The sequence below is a fragment of the Podarcis gaigeae genome, assembly GCF_964106915.1.
Source record: "Podarcis gaigeae genome assembly, chromosome: 3".
In the NCBI taxonomy this organism is placed as follows: domain Eukaryota; kingdom Metazoa; phylum Chordata; class Lepidosauria; order Squamata; family Lacertidae; genus Podarcis; species Podarcis gaigeae.
This window is the reverse complement of record NC_139680.1, coordinates 66,399,437-66,421,594: the sequence shown is the minus strand read 5'-3', so window position 1 is coordinate 66,421,594 and position 22,158 is coordinate 66,399,437. Positions and strand designations below refer to the sequence as shown.

The 22,158-nt window shown below is 39.6% G+C and overlaps 1 protein-coding gene across 20 annotated transcripts in view; it reads left to right on the top strand.

Moving 5' to 3' along the window:
- Positions 1-22,158, top strand: part of SYNE1 (spectrin repeat containing nuclear envelope protein 1) — a 273,591-nt gene that overhangs the window by 153,682 nt on the left and 97,751 nt on the right. For 18 of the 20 annotated variants that reach the window (XM_083731884.1, XM_083731873.1, XM_083731869.1 and 15 more), the window contains 15 exons: positions 795-1,132; positions 1,390-1,534; positions 1,703-1,921; positions 3,336-3,598; positions 3,920-4,085; positions 5,596-5,751; positions 6,388-6,540; positions 8,263-8,445; positions 9,904-10,041; positions 11,442-11,627; positions 12,699-12,821; positions 13,601-13,783; positions 14,673-14,816; positions 19,000-19,197; positions 20,248-20,388. In XM_083731884.1, the coding sequence (XP_083588010.1) occupies positions 795-1,132; positions 1,390-1,534; positions 1,703-1,921; positions 3,336-3,598; positions 3,920-4,085; positions 5,596-5,751; positions 6,388-6,540; positions 8,263-8,445; positions 9,904-10,041; positions 11,442-11,627; positions 12,699-12,821; positions 13,601-13,783; positions 14,673-14,816; positions 19,000-19,197; positions 20,248-20,388 (2,736 nt within the window). Of the gene's footprint in view, positions 1-794; positions 1,133-1,389; positions 1,535-1,702; positions 1,922-3,335; positions 3,599-3,919; positions 4,086-5,595; positions 5,752-6,387; positions 6,541-8,262; positions 8,446-9,903; positions 10,042-11,441; positions 11,628-12,698; positions 12,822-13,600; positions 13,788-14,672; positions 14,817-18,999; positions 19,198-20,247; positions 20,389-22,158 lie in introns of all 20 variants that reach the window. The other 2 variants (XM_083731876.1, XM_083731875.1) reach the window with 1 other exon arrangement.

Sequence of the window (22,158 nt, the reverse complement as noted above, 5' to 3'; positions counted from 1 at the left end):
ACTTAAGGCACCCAGCCTGCCTTGTTGCACAGTTGTTCTGTTAGGTGAAGTATATTAAAAATCCCAAGAAAATGAACGCTCAGCTGAGCAATTTGTGACCATTAATGTTAAAAATCCAGCAATAGATTAATCCATCCCTTCATAGAGACTTACTCTCTCCTTTTAGTCTGATCTGCCTCATGCTGTGGACATGAGCATAATGCACTCTACTAATAGTCTGGCCATAAACATGAGGCATGTAGGACTTGCTCCATGGTAAATATGCTGTAGGATCATAACTTTGCTTCTTGGGCATCATGAGTGGCTTTTACTAAGAGAAGCTCCCTTTAATAGAGTTTGTGGAAGAGGGGAAATCTCTCGCATAAAATAATGAGCAATAGTCAGACAATTCTAATGCAGATATTTTGTGCAGGAATGTGGGAACCCTATCCCTTTATTTTGATTGAATTTTCCACTCCATGATCTTGGAACTTAATAGAAACCCTTCAGTGTCTCTAGTAACACTTTTAGGAGTACAGATTATATATATGTACACTTGAATGCACTTCCAAATGCAGGTGTTATCTGTTGTATTAAACAAGGCGTGTATTTTGCATTAGTCATCCCTGCTCTTAAACTCCAGTACGGTTTCCAGATAGATTGGACAGAAGGTGGATTCAACATCGCTGTTCATTTTAGCAGAACTGTGTTAAATCAAACCTGCTGGTTATCACAGCCTCCCTAATTATATAGGTTATATAAGTGATGTTTTTTCTTAATGACCATACATGTCATTTTAATTTGTTTGTTTTCAGGATAAATTGAATAAATTATATAGCCTGTGCCAAAGATACTACCAGGTTTCCCAGACTGCTAGTGACTGGCTTGAAGACGCCCAGGAATTGCTACAGTTGGCACGAAATGGCCTCGATATGGAGAACTCGGAGGAAAATTTAAAGAACCATATAGATTTTTTTAGCACTGAAAAGCAATTCCGTGTGCATTTGGGAGAACTGCGGACCCTTGTGGCCGACATGGAGCCCTTTATTCAAGTCACAGGAAAAGAGGAGCTAGAGCAGAACGTGAAGGCTTTAGAAGAGAAAGGCGTGGAATCAGAACAAGAAGCAGAAGCCCAGAAAGTACAACTGCAAAGGTACATTTTCAGTTTTTGAAATGTCAGATAATATGTCTAGCAGATGGTTGTTGCACAAAATGACAAGATAGTTGCTGTCCTCTTTTTAGAAAGGCAGCTGTTGGGAAATGGGAGGATAAATGGTTATTTTATAAAACATTTACAGTGCAATCCAGCCAAAGTTAAGCACTGCGAGTTTTAATTGCCATTGATTTTAAATAACTATACATGCCATTTCCTACTCAGAAATAAGTTCCATTGTTTGATTTCTTTTCAAGTTGTGCTTCTGAGTGGCAGGAGTATCAAGTGGCAAGGCAGCAAGTTATTGACCTGATGAATGAATCTGAGAAGAAATTATCTGAATTTTCTGTAGCTAAAGCAACTTCCAGTCTTGAAGCAGAAGAAAAATTAATATCACATAAGGTAAAGCTTCTGAATTATGTCGGGTCATATTTTCTCCACTGAAACCACAGGCCTTAATTTAACACAATCTGTTTCAGCTATGCTACACACTTAATGAAGCATAAGATATGCTAAAAAAAATTATTATTTTCTTAAGATACAAAAAAATCATTCTCTTTGCTTCCTCAGTCACTGGTGTCTGTAGTGAACTCTTTTCATGGGAAGGTCACATCACTGGAGGAGAAGGCATGCCGCCTAGAGAAAATAGGCAACGATGCCAGCAAGGCAACCATAAGTAGGTCCATGACAACCGTTTGGCAGCGGTGGACAAGGCTTCGAAGTGTTGCCCAAGACCAGGAGAGGATTTTGGAAGAATCAATGCAGAAATGGAATGTATTTAACAATAAGGTATAAGGATCAAGGTTATTTGGTATCTCTTATTCACTATTAGTCATTCTGTGCAAGTGTATTTTGCATTTGTAATGTCAACATTTGAATATTAAAATGAAGAGTTATAGGAAAAGAATATTTTACATATACATGGAAATAAATACCACTTAAGAAGATGGGTTTCACTGAAAACGAAGAATTTCTCATTAGATCAACTGTATATCTTACAGTGATGTGATGAAGCAAGCTAATCAACATTGCTGACCCACACACAGGGTAGCTGTGTGTGGTGCGGGAACAAGCAATAAAATATGACGAACACAATCTAAGTTGGATAAATAGAGCACAACTTATTGATTACATAACAGGTTTGATGTAGGCATTGGGTTGGGTACCCATGTGTTCAACCAGCCTACCTACAGATTGATGAGCTATATTTCAACAGCAGGGGTTGACAATTGCTGAGGCTCATCACAGCATGAGCTAATGATGGCAAACCTCCTTTGGCCACTGGTGAGGGGTGCCGTCAAGACAGAAATCTGCCTTCCAGTACCCTTTAAGGGGATCTCCTGTGTGCTTGATCAGGGTGCCCCTCTCCTTCGCCTTCTAAGAATCCAGCCCAATGCCTCTTCTGCAGTAGGGAAGTAGGAAAGAACCAGCAATCTGAAAGAGAGCACAAATGCACGGGAAGATCAGTGAAAGGGATGGAGAAGGCCAGGCGGGTCCTCCTTTTATGCTCCTGGAGTGGACTAGACTCCTGTGGTCTTCTCTCTGGTCCACCCCAGAAGCTCTTCCCCTTGGGAGCCCAGCAATGAAACTGACTGGCTCCCTGCACCACATGGGCATAGCCAGGATTTTTGTTAGGGGAGCAGGACCGACGGGATTGGTCAGTTAGTTAAGTATTTCTATTGTTTTATTTGATGGGGGGCTGCCCCCTGCCCCCCTTGGCTACGCCCATGCTGCAGCACCTGAGACTCCACCCTTGACACTCTGTGAAGTACTTCTGCCTGGGCAGAAGCTCCCTGAAGCCTCCTGCCTTTTTCCCCACAGTCACACAGGGCCACAGCTGCAGCTCCTGATGAACTGGGAACAGGTGGGAGGGAGTATTATCAGCTGCAGAGCAAGCTAGGAAGCATTGAGATAGCAGTGCTACTTAGATCTTAAGTTTGTGTCCAGTGGTGCTTACAAGACACGTTTTAGTAAGCATGTTATTAACAAAATCAAACATACTATAACCTAATTACAGAAGTACAATTGTGAGTAGCAAACCATTTTAAAATACATTTCTATTATGTGAAAGCTTAATTATAAACAATTGTAAAATATATGGGGAAGCAATTCAGAGCCTTTAAAATGGTTGTAAATTATTATGACTGACAAGTTTAAGGAAATGTTGTTTATTGTGTGTGGTTTTCTAAAATCTCATCTTTAGATGAAAAAAGCAACAGAAACTCTTGATCAGTTGCAAGATCGCTTACCAGAAAGTTCAGTAGAAAAGGCCTCAAAGAATGAACTTGCGGATCTTCTGGATTATCACAGTAATTTCATTCTGGAACTTGAACAACAATTGTCATCTCTGGGTCTGCTGAAGCAACAGGCTTTTAGCCTGCTCCGGGACATAGAAATAGCCTCTGGTTCCCAAGAGCAAATGCCTATCATGCAAGAAATCAAAGCAATGCAAGACAGATGCCAGAAGTAAGAAAAAGCTATTTTAAACTGTAAATATTGGCTATGATCCATAATTGTATATATTCTGTGAATTTCTCACTGTTGAATATAACAGTTTAAACTGTACAAGTACACAATATTGGTTTCCATCAGCATAGGATAGGTAACTTAAACTTGCTGATTTAATTAATTATAACAGCCATAATTATAACATTTATATTCCATTTAAAATATAAATGACAAATTTGATAAATTGTAGAATGTGTCCACTAATGTACTCCAAGGTTTTGACAAATGTTTGGAGAAGTGTGCTACTCAAATCTTTAAAACGTTGTTTGTATTTTTAAGCATGCAACAAAAGGTGAAAAGAAGTGGGAAAGTGGTTAAACAAGAACTTAAAGAGCGTGAAGAAGTTGAAAAAGAGATTAATAAAGTGAAGTCTTGGATTCAGGAAGCCAGAGAATATTTATTAAATCCTACAATTGAGATAGATCCCCAGCTTGAGGAATTGCAGGTATGTCAGACTTGTATAGAGTGCCAGCGTGTTTCTGTAGATTTGGGTATTTCTGTAGAGATTGGTTGTGGTGCCCTGTGCAAATTTTAGAATGTACCACACGATTCTTTGCAGCAAACTGAGGTTCCACAGCAGACAGACATGAGAAAAATCAGTTTTAAGAGGATTCCTTTAGCATATGGAGCATGAACACCACTGATTTAGTGAAATCCTATAGCTAAAGTATTTCTCACAGATTCCTTTCCATTTTTTTTTAAACTTCCAATAAAGGGAATCCCAAAATTTACCTATTACAGTGTTCTAATCATACATACAGTGGATTATGTAATACAATATTTGTCAAGTGTCTCATTAAAAAAAATGGGGGCAAAGCAGGCTGCTGTACCTTTTAAATTATCTCCATTTACAGTGCAAAACAAATGTTACTTAAATGCTTATAGCATTCGAGTAACAACTCGAAACCAGCTTTATGATTAAATCAGAACGAGTTCTTTGCATTTGTCTCCCATATTTCTGGTTTCATAATTGTGACTGAATCCAACATGGAAGCCACTGCCAGAAATAGATCTAAGGCAGTGGATGGATTGCAAAGTTTTGCAGACCATGTGTTAGTGAAAAAGCACACAAGAATAGTACAGCATCAAGATTTGTTGACAAGGCACAGTACAAACTGTAATCAAGTCAAAGGGTGGCCAGCTGGTTCAGAGAGCAGGGTGACCTGGAATGAAATACTCCTGCAGTGAGGCTCTGCTTTGGACAAATTTAAGGAGGAATTCAGCATTGTGCTAAGTTGATCGTTCAGTCAGTGTAAGCATTTCAGCCTTCCAGATGGAAAATATGCCCCTCTCTTTGCTGCAAAAGCACTGTTCTGGAGATTCTCTCACCCATCCACTAAGCCAATGGGGGGGTGTTGCAGGGGGAAATCCCCATTGCAAGTGTGCAGGGCTTCTGCTGATGGGACACATTAGGTGAATCCTATTCAAAGACTCAGTTAAAGCTGTGTTTCTGATATGTGTGCTGTGGCTGGATGGTTGCCAAATGCCGCTTTGACTGATGTGTGCAAAAGCAGGATGCCTGAGGTTGATGACGTTTCCAAAGATCCATCACTCAGAGGATACTAGAGAGGAAGCAATATTGGCAACAGGCTAAAAGAAGTGCAGTCATTTGGGGTTCTTACTATCCTACTTCCCAAGAAATATCATATGAGGAAGATTAAGACACTGCTCACTGAGCTGGTCTCCCTCATTATCATTGTTCTGGAAGTAACAGGACTCCAATGATGCAGAAGTATCCAGGTCAAGGTTGCTTGCTGTGGGCATACAAAAGGGTTCAGCATTATCTTAGATTATCTCTGTTGTCAAAATAGACACACTGAGGTGGGTGAGATTTGACATATTGGAGACAAATTTCAGAGAACACCACTCATTATTTTGTAACCGTATGAAATGTGAAGCTCTAAAACCTATCACTTTTCTCCACTCTTTTGGCAATATTTTCTCTTTCCTGTTAGTCTCTCCTCAATGAAGCAACTATTCACCGCCAGGCTGTTGAGAAAATGGCTGAACAACAGCAGAACAAATATTTGGGACTTTATACCATTTTACCTTCAGAGCTTTCTCTTCAGTTAGCAGAAGTCGGATTGGCACTTGTAAATATACATGAACAGGTAAAATACTTGAAGTGAATACTATTGATTCTGTAAATGGAGTCATGTAATAGCAGAATGATAAGTGAAACCACACATGCACATGTACAATTCCAACCCCACAAAATGGGTGTAATTCCTCCCCCCATACAGCTGTGGATATAGAAATGGGTCTTGGTAGAGAGCATTAAAGCATTTTTCCCTATCCCACCTTGGTTGGTCCTCGGCACTACTGTACAGCAACCATATCTTGCAGCAGGAGCCTATCTGGGCTTTCCATATATACATCTAACTCTGCCTTCTTTTCAAGGGATCTGAATGCAATTTACACACATTTGGCCAAGAGGCCAGCTGGGGAGACAGAAGGAGTGAAGAAGTCTCAGCTGAGCCCTATCTCAAACTCCTCACTTACATACAGCAAGGCGGAAGCATGCTCTTGTCCCAGTTTTCTATTGGAGAGATACTTGGCTGCAAAAGTTTGTGTAAAAAATTACTGTTAGACTCTGTTAAGTTGCCACAACTTTATTGTATTTGTCTAAGGAAATGCAAGACTACATACATAAACATACAATTTTGTGGTCATGCTGATTTTCTATAATTGATGTATAGTAAACCAGCATGTTTAGTTGCTCTTTTTTAACTTTGGTTTTTTGGCAGATTCAAGCCAAAGAAAAAGAAGCACAGCAGAGCAAAGCATTGAATCAAGAATTTGATCAAAAGATTCAAGGGATTGCAAAAGAGCTCGATTCAATTCTATTTAAACTGAAGGAGAAGACAAATAACATAACACAAGCTAAAATGGATCAAAGGGTAAATAAGATTCTACTTTGTACAGAATCACTCCCTATTTAATAATCTTGTAGAATCAAATATTTACCAAAAAAAAAAAATCTATATCAGGGATAGCCAACTTAGTGCCCTCAAGATGTTGAACTGAAAGTCCCATTGGCCGTGCTGGCTGAGGCTGATGGGAGCTAGAATCCAACAACATGTAGAGGACACAATTTGGATTTCCCCTGTACTGTGTTATGAAGCCTGGAAGATGGAGAGAGAAGGATTATAATGAAAGTGGGAAGATATCACCCTTTGGTATCATACGTGAAAGCTTTTAAGATTGCATCTGACTAATGGCTGGTTCATGTATGTGTGTGTATCAAATTATTTCTTGTGAGCTGATGGAGCAGCTGAAAGTCTAATGAAAAGCTTTTCTTTGAGGATCCTGCAAACGATTGATGTCTCTGCTCTCTGATGATCTGTGCTCATTTATTCACACATAGAAATCATTAGTTGATGCTAGTCATTTTTGCAAGTGTGAAAGCAAAAGATGGCTTGAGAATTTGCCATCTTCACACATAAGGATAAGCCAAACTTTCTGGCTTATCATGTTTTAATGCAAATGAGCTGCATGCTGATGCACACTGCCTAGTTGATTCCACTTTGCTTCTCCCCAGGCATGAGTGGGATAAACCAGGAAGCTTGATTCCCCCATTATATCTAAAGCTCATTACTCCCTAAGAAATAACAATGAGTAAACCAAATACAGTGGTACCTCGGTTTACGAATTTAATCCGTTCCAGAAGTTCGTTCTTAAACCAAAACCGTTCTTAAACTGAGGTGCGCTTTCCCTAATGAGGCCTCCCGCCGCGGGTGCCCTTCCACCATTCAGCTTCTGTTCTTAGATGGAGGTAAAGTTTGCAAACCAGGACACTACTTCCGGTTTTGTGGAGTTTGTAAACCAAATCATTCTTAAACCGGACTGTTCTTAAACTGAGGTACCACTGTACTCAAGGCTTAAGGTTGGCTAGCAATATGGCTGGTTAAGGAGCAACAAACTTGATCCATTGTTTGGATATTGCAGCCAAACATTACTCCCACGAAAGGAGGAACAAAATGAGAGTAATTGCAGTAGCATGCTACTTGTTCATGCTAAACCACAATAAGTCAAAATTATGGCATATCCTTCTGTGCAAATGTGATCAGTATGATTGTCTTTATGCTATTTAAAAAGAGAGGTGTCAATGTTTCTTCTAAATGAATAGAGAAAATGTAGAGATATCTAAATCCCCCATTTGTGTCTCATTGTGCATACTATATACGTCTAATCCTACAAATTGTTGGGCTGACCATATATAGGATTGGGAACTTCTCACTTTTAGATGTATGACTCCATGGTATGGTCAATTTCTTTCTTTCTCTCTCTCTCTCTCTCTCTCTCTCTCTCTCTCTCTCTCTCTCTCTGTGTGTGTGTGTATGTGTGTTTTCATACTCTTACCTTAGTGCTTGGTATAACAATAATAACTCCTTTTGCATGTGTGGGAGGAAAATTACCAGCTACTCCAAAGAAACTGAGCTGGAAGCTATAGTTGAGAAATCTGCACATCCTTCCCATTCCGTACAAAAAAATAATAATGCTGAAAATGGTGTAACAGTACTCACAAGACTTTGAAAGGAAACAATCTGCCCACTTTTCTCTCTTTCATTCAGTCTTTTCCAATTTTTTTTGGCAAGTAATGCAGTTTCTTCTCCCTCCAGCTACTGGGTGAAGAATTGGACAGCTGCAACATAAAGCTGATGGAACTCGATGCAGCTGTCCAGGACTTTGCAGAGCAGAATCCTCAGCTGGCTAAGCACCTGGCTGGCAAGATAAGCCAACTGACTGCTCTCCACCAGCAAACTATTAGACAGGCTGAGTACAGGGCATCAAAGCTGAGTCAGGTATAGTATTACATTAACTTAATACAATTTCAAATATTGTTGAGATGTTCAAGTACTGTTGAAACAGATAATAGCAGGATAGGCTGAAAGGCTCTTAATACACCACAATTCCATGAGAGTACATAGAACATGGTACTGTGCACAGAATTCAGTTTCCAGGGAATTCCACGTTTGTTTGTTTTCCCCCACCCCCCACCCCAAAGTCTCCTGCCCTCTAAACTGTGAAGATAGACTTTGTCTGCTGGAAATTTGAGAAACCAAAGTGAAATTTCCAGTAGGTTAAGTTGAGGCTGCCAGCTCCTTGCATAGTTCCTTGCCCCGAAACAATAACTAGCAAAACCAGAATACAGGAAAAATTGTGCAAAAATATGCAAGTATTTTTAGTTTGTATCTTTGGGTCATATTGCAGAGTTCAAATTTTCTTGGCATGAATTTTGATTTTGTTCTTAAATGCAGAATACACATTACTGTGATAACATGGTAGAAGGGATGAAAGTGGAAATTATGTTTATCTTTAGATGTTGATGTCTTTAAGATTTTTAAAGATTTTTAGACTTCTTTTTTTAAAAAAATACAGCTTTACAACACAATCTGTCTGTTCAGAAGTAAGCCCCCCCCCCCCCAGTTCCCTTTAATGCCTACTCTGGTAAATATGCATAGGATGGCAGTCTTATTGGGCCTCTTAAAATCCAGTAAGTTCAAATGGCTTTTCAGAAAATACAGTAAGGCTGAAAGTGACATAAAGCCCTTATGACTCACTTTTATCCACTAGAGACCCTCAGCCAAGGGACATGTGTTTGCTGTTACTCTGTGGCCTCTTCTCTTCCATGAACTTATACCAATTGCCAATGCATGTGATATATTGCATGCTAATATTACTGAGTGACTAACAGTACTTTCTAGTGGTTTAAAATAATCCTAAATATTCAATATACTAGATCTCCAGAAAAGTATGTTATATCTTGTAAATATAAACAACTGCCTGATATATTTCTGTGTAGGGCAATATATTGCTCGCCCTTAAAAGGGATTGGTCCTTTGCTTGAAGTCTGTGCGAGTACTCACGAACATAGTTAAGTCAATAGAGGAAGAGGTGTTGTAGATCAGGGAAGCAAGCAGTGCAGTCATTTGTGATAGAGCCAAATTGTTCTTAGTATGTATGCATTGATACTCCCACACCTTGACATCAATATATTCTAATTCTTCTATGTAGAATTTTCAAAATAGCTTCATCTGCGTAAGAAGTAGGCATAATAGGCATATGGCAAATGTACCAATTGTAATGCAATCAGCACATTAGAACAGTAACTGAGAAATGTAAATGTTAAGAAACTAGAAGAATGGAAGTAATGAAAATTGCTAGGTAAATAAAGTGACAACATTTCAGAAACCAAAAGTATTTTTGTATGCAAGACTGTACTTTGGATTTATTGAAGTAGATTTTACTTGTCTTTTCAGGCCATTTCTCACTTAGAAGAATATAATGAGATGCTAGAATTCATATTGAAATGGATTGAAAAAGCTAAAATCCTAACACATGGTAGCATTACATGGAATTCTGCCACTCAGCTTCGTGATCAATTTTTGACTCATCAGGTGATTATAGCAAAAACATTTTCAGATAATAGATGAAGGCACAAATTGTTGCACCAAAGATAGTTGCTACCTCTGAACTATAATACCATTGTGTTATCAAATGAAAATTATGAAGCCTGTGCTGTTTTCTGATATGTAATATCAGAATATATACATGATATATAATGCTGGAAGCCAGGTCTACACAAATATTATATATAAAAATAAGTTGAAGTAGCAGATCAAACAACATGCGTTCCTGCCCCACTGATGCTCAGATGAAAATGTTTTTATCGTACTAAGTAATGACATAAGAAAGTACCCTGCCTCCTATTTGTTGCCAGTAAGCATTTCTTTCTTTCTTTGGTTTTGACAGATTGACACAGAGGCTTATGTACTAATTAGGGTTGTTGTTGTTTTTGTACAAAGTGTATTTGGATGTCTCCAATCACATGCTGAGATGGAGTTTCTGTACCTTCAATATTGCATCAGAGGATGTTTTATAATAGAATTGTGTGAGGCACACAAGGCCCTGTCCAGACTAATACAGTCTACTCCTGGCACCATAAATTATTGGTGTGGATGAATAGCTCATCACTAGTGGAATGAGTGCTAAATTTTCCTGTCTCAGTCTAGCAACCCTATAGAAGTAAGACAACTACTTTATACTTCATGCTTCAAGTACTGCAGATAGTCATCATGTAATACGTTTTCTATTAATTACATGGCTTAATGAAAGTGCTGCTTAATAGGTTCTCATAATTTACTACATAGTGTTAGAAATACCAGAAATTTTCAGCTGCCCACTTCATTTTCTTAAGATAGAGACTTGGTACAATAGTTCTCCATAGGTTATTGGGGCAGGGGTGTGTGTGTGTGTGTGTGTGTGTGTGTGTGTGTGTGAATGCTTCGTCCACTGGGAACTCTATGTTGTTCTCTTACCTGGACAATTCTGGTGGAGTAATAGGCCTAGGAAGAGTTCCCTTTGGTATCTGTTCAGGGGAGTGGATGATGATAAACCATAAATGCAGTGAGGCAGCTGTCAAGGTCCGGTTCACGGGCAATTGAAGTCCCAGCTGGGGACGTTGGGACCGGGGACAAGATGGTGGGGTGGGAGCAGGAACGGGAGTCCAGAAGCCAGGAGTCAGAAAGCCAAGATCTTCCCCAGTGGGTGCCTCCTGAATTCTGGCAGGAGTCAGAGAGGAGTTCTTAGATACCTGTATCTCTTAGTAAAATCCTTGTGATGTCTTATGCCTTCATTCTGAGGTCTGAGGCAAGCCACTATTCAAACATATGATGGGGGGGGATAACATTATGAAGTCTGAGTGCTTCCACAATATGGTTGAACGTAAACTTTAGCCTATCATTTTTTAAATCATAATCTGAATATTGAAACAAATTCTGTCACTACTCCCACCTAGGCCATGCTTGAAGAATCTGGTGAGATCCACGGAGACCTTGAAGCCATGACTGAGAAGATAGACTATCTCGCGAGTGTGTATTCAACCAAAGGGATGTCTCAGCAAGTGTCAGAGCTTGGGCGGCAGACTGAGGAGTTGCAGCAAGTGATCAAACAGCGGCTGCAAAATGTTCAGGATGCAGCCAAGGTATTCGGACTGCCCTTCATATCTAGCTGACAGTTGCAGGTCTGCTTTATGACTGCACAAGGCTAATATAAAACATCTTGTTGTGATTATTCCTTAGTAATGTTTGTTGTAATCTTACCGTATTGGCCCAAATATAAGCCACACTTTTTTTTCAAAATTCCGATTGTGAAAAGTTAAAGTGTGGCTTATCTTCATGACCTTACGGTATTTCTGCTGAAACAGCTGCTCACAAGGGCCGTTGGGGTGTGGGACAACGGCGCCCATCCTGGCCGTGTCTCCCAAGCCTCCCCCAAGCTGCTGGGGGGGAAGGCTGCTGGCAAAGTAGCGTTGCTCCCCCCCCCCCAGGAAGCAGCCAGGGAGCATGGGGAAATGGTGTGCAGTCCACCTGCCACTTCCAAGTCTCTCCCAACACTGGCTTGGGGAAGTAGTGCTGGGAAGCTGTAGTATCAGGAGGCGGGTGCGTAGTGAGCTCAGAATTGAATGCCAGCGCCGGCTTGGGGAGCTGGACACCAAGTTCAGGGCATTAGAGCCAGGAGGTGGGCCACACCCATAAATAAGCCTTGACTTTTAAAGGTGCAGCTTATATTCAGGGCAATACGGTATATGTTTTATTCTAATCTTAACTTTTTGTAGGACACCCTGCTTAAACACATAAATATACTTAGGAGCCTAAATAAATAAATATACTGCATTTCTAGGGCACAATGCCCAGGACAGTTCTCCTATGCAAGCCACATTGAAATAGACGGAAGGTTGTACAGGAGGCAACAGTTTCAGGTGTGTCCAATTGATGTGCAATTGCTGACATGCAGGTCCTTTGGGAATGGGGGAAGAGAACGCTTATGCATGTTCTGCTGAAGTGTGCAGGGACCGGGACTGGAACCCAATGTGAAATGGTTGCTGCCTGTGAGATGAGGAACTATAATATGCCAGAGAATGCATATGATATGTATTCCATTTTCCAGAGGCTTGGAGATCACTTAGAATAACACCACTGACTTATGTATCTTAATGCAAATTTAAAGTGGTTTGTGTTTTTCCTAGTTTTTCTGTACTTCCCCCCCCCCCCAGGATATGAAGAAATTTGAAACTGAGGTAAAGGCTCTTCAAACAGCTTTAGAACAAGCCCAAGCAACTCTGACATCTTCAGAGATCAGCCGTTTGAGTCTGAAAGAACAACTTTCTCACCGACAGGTTAGACTGATTATAAGATAATTTTTGTGAAAGGAGAGCAGCAAAGTATTACTTTAGATGGAAATTTATTTACATCGACTGAAGTGACTAAGTTCTATTTGGGGCCTGCTTTGAGGTGGGATGGAAACCCATTTTATGCACTCTACTTCTGTTTTTGTAGGTGTAGGAAATGTTAAATTATTTGAACAATAGTACTTGCAAAAAATGGTCCATTCAGAACATAGAAATTACTTGGCCTATGAATTTATTCTTCTCTAGCATCCACTGTTAGTGTCTTCCTAAGGACAAATCCTGTTTCATTGTTGATGCCACTGATTTTGTTATGGTGTTATAAAAACAGACATTTGAGAAAACAGTGTTTCATGATACTGTTGTATGTCCTCCAGTTGAACTGAAATCACCCACTGAATAGCTAAATATATTTGGTTGTTATATTTTAAAAAGACAAAACAATCAACCTCAAGAACTTCTCTAAATATAAATTGCTCAGATTCTTTTCCTGCATAGCTCAGTCAAATCCAAAAGGTAATATTAAATATTTTTAGCTGTAGATGGCAATTTTGTGCTGATGCTTTTAGTTGTTGTTATACACATTACCTCATATAACTGATTTTCTAAAGTGTGAAAATGTAGTAGAGAATGTTTTTCAACATGTCCTACCAATAAATCATTTAGCACACATTTTGAGATTTTTGTTGAGCTCACTTTAGTAAAAGGCTATTGAGGTCAATGGAGGCATGAGAAATTGTGTTTTTTAATCGCACTCACGTTATTTCTAGCATCTGCTTTCTGAAATGGAGTCACTGAAGCCAAAGGTTCATGCAGTGCAGATCTGCCAGAGTGCTTTGCGGATTCCTGAAGAAGTGGTCACTATGCTACCAATATGTCACACTGCCCTCAGGCTGCAGGAGGATGCTAGCCATCTACAGCACACTGCTATTCAGCAGTACAACATAATGCAGGCAAGTATAAATTGAATGTGAAAAGAGGTGGCAATATCACAGTTTGGAGTAAATGTCATTTTTTCTTAAGAGCTTTCTTAACAAAGAAAAATGTGTTTTGAATTTCTAGAATCGTTGCTAGTTTAAGAACATTTACATACAGATATATACAGGCGGCCACCATTTTGTGCAGAGGTTCCATTTCTGGCCTCTAACACATGTCAGCTGAACACACATAAGTGTGCCCCCCCCCATCACGCCCCCATTCTGCCCATAGCTGTCAACCTTCTCTTTTTTTGCGGGAAATTCCCTTATACCAGCACCGTTTCCCGCTGCTTCCCGCCGCTATCCCAGATTGTTAGATATCCCGTAGACTGTCCTTATTTTCGAGGCTGCTGATCCCTTATTTTCAAATCTGAAAGTTGACAGCTATGATTCTGCCCTCTTCCCAGTCCAAAAGGATCTGCACACTGGCAATCGCATGTCAATTGGACGTGCCTAAAATGGTTGTTGCCTATATTACTCAAAAGAAAGTGTGCATTATCTCTCAGAAGTTACAAACTAAAAATACTGAACCACTCGTTTTTCACATGATAAACAACCTGGAATGAAATTTAGACCTCTGGTTTATCAGTGATCTGCATCCCATCCCCCAGTAATTATGTTATAACCCTGCAACAAACATTTGGAACAAATTAATTACATTGTAAGTCAGATTTAAAGTGTGTAAGTTTTAAAAAAGTATCTAGTAGTAAAAATGTTAATGGCTCTTACTTGCACTACAAATATCTAGCTTTTTATAGCATTTATAGTCCTAAAGAGAATGATACACACATGTACACAATAGGTGTTTTATTTTCTGGTGTGCTTTCACTGTATTCCCTCTGGCCCTGGCATATTTCCTCTCTAGGAAGCAGTAGTACAGTATGAGCAATATGAACAAGAGATGAAACATTTACAGCAACTAATAGAGAGAGCTCATCGTGAGATCCAGGACAAGCCCATATCAACAAGCAACATTCAAGAATTGCAAGCCCAGATTTCATGCCATGAGGTAATGTACCTAAGATTAATCTGTAACTCATTTGCACTTCCTGAAACTTAAATTTCCATTTCCTTTCCCATTTTCCAGAATATTACTGGTACAACAACAAAACAACAACAAAATGTTTATTCGGCTTTACGCCCATCATGCAACACAACACAACAAAACAAATAAAATAAAACAGCGGACTAGTACAAACCACAAGTAGTATAAAACAGTTCACAACTCACAAGGACGGATATTAGCCATTCATAAGAAAAGTTTAAGATTAAGATTAAAAAAATTTGGCACTACACTAAAATCAATATCTGATGTCATTATAGAAAATTCTTATAACTATCAATAATCAGCTAACATTCCGTTCCGTCTCTTGTACGAGAGGACGGCTGTTAGGAATTTAGCAACCTGTAGGGTAATATAAGGATTCACATCTTGAAGAACCCAGGCAAGCTGTAGGTCTACTGGTTTGTCAGCCATAGGCTGATATTACCGGTAACTCTTGCAGACATACCAGACTCTGGCTTTTTTGTCTCTTCTGACTCAGACTGGAGAGGAAGAAAAATATTTATCAACCCCCTTTTTTGCTGCTTCCTCTCCACAACAGTAGCTATTTCCCATTGAAGAGACTATATCAAAGGGGCTTTCCAATCCCTCCCACTCCCATTTTATATGGATGCACTGCCAACTGTACAACTTATATATGCAGCATTGGGAGGTATATCCCAGTGTCTGTAGGCAATAGCTGGCAGTCATTTAAAAATCTTAAATGTCATTGCACAGAAGCAAAACTGGACTTGGATGTAGCTTGTCCAAATATGCCATTGGACTTGGATGTGGGGTGTAGTGGTTAAGAGCGGTAGTCTCGTAGTCTGGGGAACCGGGTTCGTGTCTCCGCTCCTCCACATGCAGCTGCTGGGTGACCTTGGGCCAGTCACACTTCTTTGAAGTCTCTCAGCCCCACTCACCTCACAGAGTGTTTGTTGTGGGGGAGGAAGGCAAAGGAGAATGTTAGCTGCTTTGAGACTCCTTAAAGGGAGTGAAAGGCGGGATATCAAATTCAAACTCCTCTTCTTCTTCATAGGTGTGAAGTGTAAAGTTTAATATTGCAAGATCCGAGTCTCTTGAATATGGTTTGTGTTGAACAATTAAGACAATTAAGACATACACTTATTTTTCTTAAATTTAACGAAGTACATGTCTTCAAGGAGAAAACAGATCCTCTCGCCTTGTTACAAAGTAAAAGTAAAAATAAAATCAAACACTTATATCACAACTTTTGTGCATCGGAGACCTATGGTGGCTAGTAATGACATACCATTAAAACAGCAGCATGAGAATAAACATATAAACCTTCTCTTGTATGCTCCTCCCAAGCCACAGGGCTGGTCCACCAGTGAGGCAGTTGCCTTGGGGCAGCAGATGTGGCCTACAAGGAGCATGCCAGTTGCCTCCTCTTGCTTCTCATCCTCTGCTGTGTGGCAACCCACCACTGCCCACTCCTTGCTGACCTTCCCCAACACCAGCAAATGTTAATCAGTAATAAATGAGTTAATTGGCTAAAAACCTCAAAGCAGAAATGGAATATACTTCCTGGTATCTGATTTCGGCTTTGGTGCCTGAACCCAGCTGTGCTATCCCATGCTTCATTATCATTTCATATGAGTTACATACCTCTGTCTATTCCTGTTTGGATCTCATTCCTATCAGCCACCCTTTGGCTTAATTCCATTGCTGATTTATTCATGCAAGAAGTGAATATGCAAAAACAAGGCAATAATCACCACATCCTGTTGGGAGGCAAAGATGCACAGGCTGTTAAGCATTCTGCATTGATTCCTTGTCTCACAGGTGGAAAAAAAGATCCATTAAAAACCTGAGTGACTGGTTTCATGATACTGGCTATCTCACTGTGAAATTACTCCAGCCCTTAGGCATTCATTCAGGTTAAGCTTTGCAGGAGTTTCTCTTATACCTAATTCATTTGCTCTGAGCTGTCAGACTGTAAAAACATGTTTCGGACCAACAGCATGAGATCACTTTGTTCCAACTGAATACTTTTGAAAACAATCTCACAATCGTCCTGCTTTTTTTGAGGACTAAAGACTAAGCAAACATCATATGAAATCAGAAATGCTCTTTTGAAAGGGAAAAAATAGGGTTGACCATGTGTCCTACTTTAAATAAGATAGTCCTCTATTTTGAAGGTCTGTCAGAGGATAGTCCTCTGTTTTTCAGGTGTTCTCTGTTTGAGGTCTGTCCAGTCCACATCTGATTTAAGAATAATTTGGATCCAGAATACCTGCACGTTTGCATACCAGCTTATTCACTCAGATTAGTGAGGAGTTCTCTTAGTTGTCCCTTGTGTTACAGAGATCTCAACTAGCAGGTAGGCATTTAGTGTAAACAATCACATGCTGTGGACCACATTGATGTGACAGGTTCCTCGCTTTTGACTTCCAGGTATCTCTTGAAGGCTTTTATGCTGTTTAATTAGCCAACCATTTTAATGATTATTTATATTGTGTTTCATTGTGTTTTGTGGTGTTGCACATTGCCCTGAAATTTTATGACATTGCATCATAGAAATATATATATATATATATGTGTGTGTGTGTGTGTGTGTGTGTGTGTATAATCATAAAAAGGAAGAGCATGTGCCTTAAAAGTAGTGATGGAAAGACATTGATGGCATTTAAAAGCAAACAAACCAGTCTTAACAAGGAGAAACAGCAGAGATGGGTACAACACAGAAGCTAACACCCAAAAGCTAATATAGCAGAGTCTTTCTAAACTCTTTCTTGCTGTGGTCAAACTGTGTATCAAACTGCTGCTCATCCTGCAGTGTCAACCCCTGCTTTCTCTATTCAAACATCTGCCATTGTTTAAAACAGCCACTTTCCCCCGCTCAGTGATTCTCTATTGCTGCTTTAAACATCTGCTGTTTAAAATGGTCATGTTTTCCCTCTAAGTATTACTCCATCCTTTCTTTACTTCTGTCAATCACCTGATATCAAATATAGCACCAGGTAACCTGTTTTCTTTTGCCAACACAGTTTGAAATCAAACTGCACAGGCAAAGACACAGATATTTACACGTGCAAACAATCAGCTGCCTGCAATTTCAAAGCCCTGTGCCTTTGCAAACACTGCCATGATTTTCAGCCCTTGCAAAAGCTCAGGGGTTTAGAAAAGTCAGATATCAGCTAATTGTTGCCCCTTTCAAAGTGCTGTGCCTTTGCCCTCAGAAACCAGTGCTGCCCCTTCATACACATTTCTTACAAACCTGACTGGAAATATTTAGCTGATCTAATGCCTTAGCTACATTCTTGTGCCATGGTGATATACATAATCTACAAAACTAGACTGATACAGCAATCAATAGTGTGTAATCTTAAGTATGTAATTTTGCTGCTGCAGAGAGGGTTCAACTGGAGCATTAGTACAAAATTAGATAATTTATTCAGGAATACAATTTGGACCCAGTCCAATCTGTGACTCTAAACACACAGTTAAAAGAAAATAAATACCTTGCAGAGTGATATTAAAATGCCAAGTGCAAGCTACTAGTTTATCACGGCTCCCAGCATTTTAGAACAAAGCAAGAAGAAAGCCACAGTGTTTGTTAATCCTTGACAGCCTTGTGCATTAACTTCTCTGTTCATTGTATTCAGTCTGGCCAGAAATGAATGCTGCATGTTTTTTTAAAACTTCAAGTCATTGCATGACCTCATTTCCTTGGCATGCCTTATCTGGGGACTTTCAGCTTATTTTAGTATCCCACGAGGCAGACGAGAGAATTTCCCCTCTTGTTTTCAGCAGGATTTAATGCAGAATTTGCTTATCCTCAGAAATGATAATGTGAGTTTACCAGACACCCCTTCTGTCAGTGACAGGCAGGAAAGATTTTCCACGGTGCTTTTCCATTTTCACTGCATAGCTTTCTGTTCAGTGGTTTAGCTCTGCCTTTCTCTGTGTGTATGTAGCGCGATGCAGCCTGACATGTTTGTTTTCCACAATCAACATCCTGCTGCTGCTGCTGCTGAGGTAGGGCTTCTGAAACACAGAGCTGTGATTTTATTGGCTGACCTTAGACAAGCAAGCCGGTCTTTCTCTAACGGAAGCAGAATTGCTGCTCCTTCTTACGGCCTCTACATGCTGCATATGATTCTCAAGGAAGAAAATGTTTCCTCAGGAGCTGGCACAGAAGATCAAAGGCTACCAGGAGCAAATAGCATCTCTGAATTCCAAGTGCAAGATGCTAACAATGAAAGCCAAGCACGCCACTATGCTTCTAACAGTAACAGAAGTGGAAGGACTTTCAGAAGGAATGGAGGAGCTGGATTCAGAAGAACTCCTCTCAGCACACTCAGCTCACCCCTCTGTAGTAATGGTAAGCAATAAATGTATAATTTGTCTGTTTCTTGAGGCCACTAGTCATGTACAATACTGGTTCTGACACTATTATGCAAAAAATTTCTACAGTCCATGTTGTTTCTTTGTCTTCATGAGATGTCTGGGTGTTGCTGCTTAGAATGCACTAGAGCTCAAATTTATGCAGCTGTGGTTATTCAGTTTTACAAACCAGCAATTACTGTTATCCTTGGGTGTGTATGAGTGTGGCTTTTGGCAATTCAGCTTTTTAAACATGGATAATTCCTCAGAACCACCAAATAAAATCACATTTATAAAATAACAAAATATAGCTTCACTTTGTACTCCCAAGAAGTTATTATTATTACTACTATTTTCTGTTTTGTGCATTATCCTCCCTTGGTATACCTAAGTGAAGAACTGGGAGAGGGTGAAATTGAAATGATTATTTTGCATATGCATGGAGCTTTTTATTTTTAAGTACACTGGATAGCAGTTGAAACATTGCTGGAATAAAGAATCCATAGGAGATGCTTTACTATTAAGTTGTATGTGTTTATTGCTTTCAGTATCTTTACATGTGGATCTGCTTTTCTTCTGTAACATTCCTCAAATATATTTTATCTAGTAGAAAGGTACAGGCTTCCCTAGCTGAATGTTCCCATATTTTCCAGTGATATCTCCTACAACTATGGTGTATGTGGATAAGCTTAAATATGTTCTCCAAAATGCTGTCACTCAAATACTCCAGAACTAGAGTAAATAAACTTTTATTCTTTGTCTACATTATTAATACTGTTTTCGTTGGTATGTATCAGATGCCAGGGAGGATATTAGCTAGGTCTAATAGCTATTCAGAAGAGAGAACTTGGGCAGGAACATTTTCTCATAGTAGGGTGAGGAAAACTGTGCCTGCCAAATAAAATTCTCACACACAATTATTAAAGGTACAGGGGCTCTTAAACTATGGCCTGTTGGAACTCTATGCATATTATTGCATTAAATAAAAATCATCCTTGTGGTGACTGAATGATCTTCTTGTCATTTGGGATTGCATTTCCCGTGGCAGATGACTGCTGGTCGCTGTCACACACTTCTGTCACCTGTTACTGAGGAGTCTGGGGAAGAGGGAACCAACAGTGAGATTTCTTCTCCACCTGCCTGTCGCTCTCCTTCACCTGTGGCTAATACAGATGCTTCTGTTAACCAGGTATCTCCCCGTTGGCTTTCATTCAATTGTGATGTCTGCAAATATGTGTGGTCCTCAGTGTGCAGTTCCTTATTTGTCCTGTCAGTTAACTTGGAAGTGTTTTCTCAGGGCAAAAAAACATGAAGCTTTCGTTTTAATATTATTATTTAAAGTGAAACTACATGCTGTTCTTTAAAATGTATATAATAGATAAATGTGGTGCAGCATTAAAACTGCTAGCACATTTGAAATGCTAGACAGGGTCAAGCATGGGTTCAGATTGGATGAGGGAACGCATGTTGAGATTCCTGCATTGCAGGGCGTTAAGGGAGTGGGTGCCACTGTGGTCTAAACCACTGAGCCTAGGACTTGCCGATCAGAAGGTTGGCATTTGAATCCCTGTGATGGGATGAGCTCCCGTTGCTCGGTTCCAGCTCCTGCCAACCTAGCAGTTCAAAAGCATGCCAGTGCAAGTAGATAAATAGGTACCGCTGTGACAAAAAGGTAAACGGCGTTTCTGTGCGCTCTGGCACTCGTCACGGTGTCCCATTGCTCCAATAGCGGTTTAGTCATACTGGCCATATGACCCCATAGTCACATTTGACTGGACTTAACCGTCAGGGGGTCCTTTACCCATTGGAGGGGGTTGGACTAGATGATCCTTGGGTTCCCTTCCAGCTCTACAATTCTCTGATACTGGAGATATGGATAAAAGAATGGGAGCATGCACAAGATTTTAAGTATTACAGAAGATCCTGACAAAACACAACTTTTATTGTCCCTTTATCTATCTGCAAGTTTTCTGCTACTAGGTAGTTGCAAAGATCTTCCTTTGTTCTAATATTATTTCGTTATTGATGGTGACTTTTGTAAATGTGAAATAAATTGTTTTCATTCCATTGCTTTATTTTCAACATGAGCTCTCTTTTCAGTAATTACAGTGCATAGCTCTATCAAATCGACATTGTGGGTATCTTTGTTAATTAATGAGCTGAAGCTGTTTGATATTTAATGGTATAATGCAATGAATAAAAATACAGATTCAGGGTTTAAAAAACACACACCTTGATGTCAAGCTTATCCAATCAGATATTTTCTTCTCCCTGTTTTACTCCTTGATCTCGATGAAAAATAATGTGCTTTTCTTGCATATTCCCTCATAGATAGATAGATAGATAGATAGATAGATAGATAGAGTTCCTCACATGTTATATGCATCATTACATACCGTAATTACTATATGGTTATTATATGCATTTTATGCATATCATAGTATGCAGTTATATATTGCAAGTTTCCTAAAATAACTAGCACATAAACAGATACACAGAATGCTGCATATACTGTGAAAATAATAATATAATAACAATTTATTATTTATACCCCACCTATCCGGCTGGGTTTCCCCAGCCACTCTGGGCGGCTGCCAACCAAATATTAAAAACACAATACAGCATTATATACATAGTTATGTATTATAACATAATATTGCAGAAGTAAGGTATAGCACAAGGCTTGACTCTTTCATATGAGATATATATGTAATTCTACTGGGTGGTGCCAGTATATAATTTGTTGGAGCTTTTCTTAGAAATAAAATGCTTGAGTTGTAAGCAAGTGCTCAATTCAACAGTAGCTTCAATTTGGGTGTAGCTTGACCAGGTCAGAAAACCATTTCCCATGGATAAATACATTTTATTCATTACCTAATTATTGTAAGCTAGTAGCAAGTACTTCTTGCTCTAAACAAAAGCAAAACGCACCACTATTGTGATTCAACAAGGAAATTGA